Source organism: Lipotes vexillifer, unplaced genomic scaffold (genome assembly GCF_000442215.2).
Source record: "Lipotes vexillifer unplaced genomic scaffold, Lipotes_vexillifer_v1.1 scaffold182, whole genome shotgun sequence".
NCBI classification, from domain to species: Eukaryota; Metazoa; Chordata; class Mammalia; order Artiodactyla; family Lipotidae; genus Lipotes; species Lipotes vexillifer.
In genome coordinates this window covers 4,179,721-4,186,563 of record NW_006798798.1, presented here as the reverse complement: position 1 = coordinate 4,186,563, position 6,843 = coordinate 4,179,721, and the positions used below count along the sequence as shown (strand labels likewise).

The following is a 6,843-nucleotide window of genomic DNA, read 5'->3' as shown; positions in this document are numbered from 1 at the left end:
CACGCTCTTCGTGCCCAGGTTTCCTCCCAGCCATGCCACCTGGATGGGAAAGTACGGAGCACCCCGGGGCGTGTGACCGTGCCTGCTGACCGCTGGCTGGCTGGGGTGGGGGTGGGTGCAGGGCCTGGCCTGTGGGTGTCAAGCGGTGGGGGTGGGAGGCAGAATTAGCAAGGGGGAGGGTTAGCGAGCAGGCCCGTTAACAGCCTACTGTGGGCCAGAGCCTGTTACCCTTTGCTAGGAAGGGGTGTCAGAGCTGGAGCCACAGACCACGGTCACGTTTGTTCGGAGGTACTATTTATTAATTATTAATCTTGAAATTCCGGATTCCCAGCTTTGTTAAGATGCCCGAGGCTTTGGCCTGGGTCATTGGGAGGCAGCCCCTCCCTGGGTGTGGTGGGGAGGGCAGCCTGGGGCCCTTCTCTGAAGCCCATCACTGACGTGCAGTGCAGGGCGTTACTGTGTGCCTCCCGTGTGCCGGCCTCTGGGCTAGGCTCTGCGGCTCCCAGGATGTATGCCCTGCCTCAGCTGGCTCACCTGGGAGACAGGGTCGTGCTCTAGGGTCGTGCTGTGGGAGAAGTGTGAGGCCAGAGGCCTGGGTGAGCCTGAGAGGCTGCCTCCCTCATCATCTGTGGTGCCTGCCAGCTTCAGGGCCCTTGGCCCTGTCCACCCCTCCCGGGAGCTGTTCCTGCCTGCTCAGAGGTGCTGAGGCAGAAGCTGTACTTAACTGGGGATACTTGAGGTGATCAGAGGATCCTGCCAAATGCTCGCCGCCTTCCAGCGTGTCATTTCTGCCAGGAGAGTGCTTATTCTGGGCTAATGTATACATTGCAGCCTTTGCTGCCTCGTGGGCCCAAAATACTCAGTACCAGGTAGGCTGGTGGGTCTGCGGCTGGTTTGAATGATAAGGCATCCCGCTGCTGCAGGGACATTGCTCTGTGCAGAGGGCCAGGGAAGGGCTCCCACACCTCAGCGGGCTTCTCCGGGGAGCAGGTCTGGCCACTGTTGGGCCTCCGATGCCTTATCTGTGGAACAGCGATGGTGCCCCTCGTGAGGCATCGCCAGGGCTGTAGTCACAGTGATGGTCACTGTGGAGTGGTTACATTTGTGACACTGAAATGAGGCAGCGAGGGTGCTGGGGACAGGCAGCTAGTAATGTCCACAGTATTTGTGGCCACTCCCTATGGAGAGTTGGAATCTTTTCCCTCCTCCCTCACTCAGTCAGGACCTGGGTGACTGCCTCAATGCGTGAACGTGGCCACGTCACCGTGTGACTTCTGAGGCTAGACTGTGAAGTGTGCTACGGTTTCCACCTGGTTCTCGCTCCTCAAGCCCAGCTGCCACTCAGTGAGGAACCCAAACTCACCCACGTGGAGGGACCAGAGGCCCCGCTGACAGCCAGCACCACCCGCTAGAGTGGGTGACTCCAAGCCCCAGTCCTCTCAGGGCTTTGTTCCGAGCCCCGACCTTCAGAGTCCGTGGACGTGATACATGCTTTTTTACTCCCCTGCGTGTCAGGGTGATTTGTCACAAAGCCCTGGTAACTGGAGGAGTTTCCTGGTGAGAGTTTAGATCTGGTCTCCGTGAGAAGATTGTCCCGGAGCCCTCCCCACACCTTGAGGTGATCACAGAGGTGTAGCCTCAGCCCGTCCTGCCAGTGGCCCCTGTTCCTGGGCGGCACCCATGGCTTTGGCCTGGCCACCCTCTCAGCCTCCCTGTGGCCCTGCCTCTTGCCTCAGGGCGTGTTGAGATGCCCACTACTCAGCAGCGCTGCAGTCAGAGATGCAGCACCGTGAGACGAGGGCGTGGACAGTGGTGAGTTTCTGTCAGGAGGTGTGGAGGGGCTCTGAGTGCGTCCCCTCTTCTGACTGCTGCTGCCGCTGCTTATGCAGAGCTAACTCTCAAGAGAAGTCAGGGAGTGCCTGTCCGTGGGGGAGGGTGGACATCCTCCAGGGCGTGGCCCCTGCCTCAGGGACTGCATGCTCCATTGGAAAAACCTGAGCAAATCTCACCCTGCCTCCCCACAGCCATCACCTGGGGAGCCAAACAGCACTTGACTTGAGGGTTTTTTTGTTTTGGCCAAGCCGCACGGCATGTGGGATCTTAGTTCCCTGACCAGGGATCGAACCCGTGCCCCCTGCAGTGGAAGTGCAGAGTCTTAACCACTGGACCACCAGGGAGGTCCCGACTTGAGGGTTTAAAACTCAGGACCTGATTGGTCAGGGAGCAGCTGTTATCGGTTGGCTGTTCTAGAGCATAATCTCCAATAATACAGGAATGATGTTCTGCACTTTGACCACGGCTGGGTTTTAGAGCCGCTGTTAAAAAGTTCTCGTTTAGTCTGTCCCTGCTTTGCCAGGGCAGCTGATTGTCTGATACCGACCTTGGAGGGTACAAATGGGTCTGTAGGGTGGGTCTCCCTCTTGGAAAGGCTCCATGTACGCGCTGGGCAGGCCAGACCATGCAAGCTGGTCCCAACGGGCATTCCGGCTCTGCAGCAGATAGCTCGCCCCTTGTCTCTTGCCGACCTGGCTCCCCTCCGTGCCCATCCCCGGCAGGCCTTTCCCTTCCTCTGCTCTGGTGTGACCCTCCCCTAGTCCCCACGTCCCAAGCCTTTGGGAGAGAAGGCACGATGGGAACAGGGCAGTGGAAGGGGTTGGTTGTCTGGGGCTGGAGGTGGGGAGCAGCCAGATGTGACGTGTGTAGCTGTTTCCAGACGCTCATGATCAATAGGGCGGGAGCGCGGCTGATGGGATTACCTGGCCTTTGCAGAGTCTCCCTGAACGTTTGACCTTCAGCTCCCCAGCTTCCTTTTGAGTCTGTGTCTGATGGCTTTTGAAAATCCATCTGGCAGACACTGCAATCCAAAGTCATATCCAGGGAAACAATACCCCCGTCTGTAGATCTGCCACTTCCCGTGTAAACAGCCTGTCCTGTTGTCAGGGCTGCAGACGCCAGGGGGCTCGTGGGCAGCCTGGTGCTCCGCCTGTTCCTCACCCTGGGCCTTTGTGGGGACAGGAGTGTGGGAGCTTCTATTTTGTTTTTATTTGGGGTCTTTGCTTAGAAAAGTTTGGTGTCTTTTTTTTTTTTTCGGTACGCGGGCCTCTCACGGCTGTGGCCTCTCCCGTTGCGGAGCACACGCTCCGGGCACGCAGGCTCCGTGGGCCTGGGGGCACGGGCCCAGCCGCTCCGTGGCATGTGGGATCTTCCCGGACCAGGGCACGAACCCGTGTCCCCTGCATCGGCCGGCGGGCTCTCAACCACTGCGCCACCAGGGAAGCCCTGGTGTCTTTTTGATGTGAGGGTGTTTCCCATCATTTTCGTCAGAATCGGCCTCAGCTGATGGCAGTTTTGGCTGCAGGGGTGTCTGGGGTCCTCTAAGCAGGTGGGAAATTGCCTCTTTGGGCAGTTTCAGCACTGACAGAGGGTGAGCAACTTTGGGCCAGGTTGGACGACCCTCCTAGAACCTTTGGAGCCTTGGCAGTTTTCTGCTCCCATCCCTGGCTGAGGCCTCGGGCTTGGAACGTGAGACAGTGTGGCTGGCCTGGGGTTTGTAGGGAGGAGGGGGCTCTCCCCAGAGCTGAGGCCCCGAGCACTGCACTTTCTGGGATGGGGACTGATGTGTGCTGTGGTGTGTGTGTATGTGTCTGCAGTGTGTGTGCATGTGTCATGTGTGTGGGTATGTTTGTTGGGGGGTATGGTGTGGTGTAGTATGTGTGCTGGGTGGTGTGTGTTGGGGGGTGGAGTGTGGGAGTGTGTGTGTGTGTGTGTGGTGTAGGGTTGTGGGGTGGTGTGTCTGTGGGGTGTTTGGGGTGTGCTTTTTCACAGTCACTGCCCCCACCCCATACACACAGCTGGGTCACAGGACGAAGGCTGCCTCAGCCAGCCTGACGGCCTGGCCCCGGCTCCCCCGTCTTTAGGAAAGGTGCCCCGGGCACTGATGAGGGGTGCAGGCCTTCCTGAGGAGGGCCAAGGGAATTCCTTTGGCTCCGACCCCAGGCGGTTTGTGGGGAGCCTGACCCCGGTCAACCTGAGGCCTGGCGAGGCGTTTGGCCTCTCTCCCCGCGCTCTGCTGCCCACGGGCCTCCTCCCCATCACCTCTGCTCTCCGCACCGGCCTCTCTGGGAAGTGCTGCCTCACCGCCCAGGTTCCGGCGCCTGCATAGCTTTGGAAAGCCCTGCTTTTCTCCAACAAGCTAATAGAGCCTTGACATGGTTGCCGACTTCCTTCTGGGGCAAGTGCGGGGTGCCGGGCGGTGAGCCAGAGGAGAGGCCGCTGCGTCGTACGTGGCTGCAGGCAGGCTCCGGCCGCTGGAGATGGATGGCAATGGCTGTGATTTGGCCCTGTTACTTATTCATTAGCCCCATGCGGGTGGTCAGCTTGCCAGGTAGACCTGCGCTTGGAAACTTCATTTCCTAGAGGGCTCCACCGTGTCTGCACCGTGGGCATTAGTTGAGAGTCTCCTTCTCACAGGAGGGCCCGCACAGGGTGTGGGCACTCGCTGCGCCTGCCCTGACCCTGAGTTCTGGGAAAGGCCTCCCCTGTCGCATGCTGGGCCCAGCTGCCTGTGAAAGAGGCCTGCGTGGGCCGGGTTCCCAGACACTGGCTCCTTCTTGAAGACACAAACCCTTTCGAGTGGAGCCCTCCCTTCTGTCTCCTGTTAGAGCTGCCCCTTCCTTTTGAAGGGAAGAGTTTCTGGTGTGGGGTCGGCTTCCCTACTGACCCATCCTCTCCCATCCAGTTGCTTCTACTGGGATCTCCCACACGACGGGGTCTGGCATGAGCTGCCCTACTGGACCCCAAACTCCAGTCGGGGCTCCACGCAGCCTTCTGTGAGGCTGCTGCCAGCCCGGCACTCAGGTGGCATATAGCTGCCCAGTGACCCCTCCAGCCAGCTCTGTAGGGCTCACAGGGACGTGCCATTCCTTCTCCTGTCTACCCCTCTGGTGGCTGGCTTGACGTGGTGGCATGGCACCCTGACCTCTTAGGGTGACATTTAAATGATTTTTACTATAATTGGCCCCCAAACAGGAAAAATAAGTACTATTCAAACTTAATTATCTCTGCCCTTTAGGAAAAAAAATGACATGCAAAGTGCCAGAAAAGATGCTCCCAGCTTTTCGGGTTGTATCTGTCAAATGGTTATTCTTGCTGAGAACCAGGCCTGTGGCTAGTTGGGCGATCTGGGGCCCTTGAGGCCCAGTGTGCGTCGAGGTGGGCAAAGGGCATTTGGTGAAGCTGGCCCCTGAACTCACTTCCTCCTGGACGTCGGGATGGCTTCAGCTGGCTCTCCCATGCGCTGGCTGGCCCTTGCCACTCCTTGGCTCCCGTGGCAGGTGAAGTGGCTCGTGGCTGGTAGGTGAGGGGTGGACAGGCAAGCGCACAGCCCTGGGGCCGCCCACAGATCGCAGCTGCCTTGTGTTCTCCTCTCCTTTCCCCCCTCATCCCCCCACCTCCTCTCGTTCCACCTTGTCAAGACCTTGACCTCAGGCTGAATACACAGAGATATTCCCAGGCCTGAAGCCTCCTAGGTCTCTGCTGAGTGCTGACTGCCAAGACTCCCAGGTAGGGCAGGCAGGAGCATGTTTCCTGAGGTGTCCTTTGGCAAGACAGCTTGGGAGAGTTAGTGTCCCCGACAGGAGGTGAGGTGAAAGGTCAGTATCCAGGCTAATGGCCGAGACGCCCTTCTGTAGGGATCATTGAGGCTGGCCTCGAAAGCACGTCCTTGGCTCTTCCTGAATATTTTGGGGGTTTGCTTTTGATGCCTGTCAAAGCTGGAGGGGATGAAGTGACTGGGGACCAGGGGTGAATTGGGGACCTGATGAGAATTCTGGGCGTCTGTCCTGAGCAGGGACTGGAGCCGGGGCAGTCAGCGTGAATGTGGTGATGACACCGATGGCCCTGCCTCTTGCCTTTCTGGCACGTGCTTCTGTGAATGGCTGCAGGGTCAGCTGTGCTGAGGGTGTCAGTGCTTGGTAGCAAAGGGTCAGCGAGCTCTTTGCAGTAAGCCCTGGAACCGGGGCCTCCAGCATCCAGGCAAAGTGCTTGTCATCAGTTCCTGCCCCACGTAGCTGCTACAGGCAGTGCTAATGGAGGCACAGCCTTTGGCCCTTTAACTTTGAGTCCCATCTCAATCACGAAGCTAATGCAATTGGATCGTGCAAATTTAATTACCAACGGGAGCTTGATACCCAGTGCCCGCTTCAGAGAAGCCAAAAGGGCAGTAAAGCAAAAAGGGTTCTGGGGCACCAGGACGCTGATCTTAGTGGACCACTATCTCCCCGGCCTGGCTCGCTGCCTACAGCTGTGAGCTCCCTGCTGCTGATCCCCAAGGCCACTCATCTGTCCCTGGACTGTGCTCTGTGTTTCTGGGCCACAGTCCGGTCTGGGATGCTTGTTGGGGCGGAGAGGAAAACGGTGCAGGGCTCAGAGAGGGAGTGGGAATCTGTTTCCTGGGTAGAGATGCTGGTTGATCAGTGGTGTTTCAGAGGCACGTGGAGCTTGCTTTTAGAGGTGGTCATTTCCGAGTCCCAAAGTGCTCTCCCTCCGTGTCCCCTACGGGCCTCCCCAGGTACACCGTCCTTGGCACCTCCACCTGCCTGTCGTCTGCTCACCCTTGAGAGCCCAGGAAGCACAATCTGAAAACCATCTGCTACTTCCGCTGAGGCTTCTTTCAGATCTGACACTTGGTGACTAGAATATCATGCAATCACAGGAAGGACGGGAGTGAATCCCCCATGCTGATGCGGTGCCCAGGCGTGGGACGGGGTGTGTGTGTGTGTGTGTGTGTGTGTGTGTGTGTGTGTGTGTGTGTGTGTGTGTGTGTGTGTGTGTGTGTGTGTGTGT

The 6,843-nt window shown here is 58.5% G+C and overlaps 1 protein-coding gene and 1 non-coding gene across 4 annotated transcripts in view; one reads left to right on the top strand and one right to left on the bottom strand.

Annotated features, from left to right (window-relative positions):
- Nucleotides 1-6,843, top strand: part of PEPD (peptidase D) — a 123,699-nt gene that overhangs the window by 11,334 nt on the left and 105,522 nt on the right. For 2 of the 3 annotated variants that reach the window (XM_007470952.1, XM_007470950.1), the window contains exon 4: nucleotides 1-51. The exons of the other annotated variant lie outside the window; for it this stretch is intronic. In XM_007470952.1, coding sequence (XP_007471014.1) covers nucleotides 1-51 — 51 coding nt within the window. The remainder of the gene's footprint in view (nucleotides 52-6,843) is intronic. 3 annotated transcript variants of the gene reach the window in all.
- On the bottom strand, nucleotides 2,105-2,177 carry TRNAG-UCC (transfer RNA glycine (anticodon UCC)). The gene has a single exon. It is a non-coding gene; the product is annotated as a tRNA-Gly (tRNA).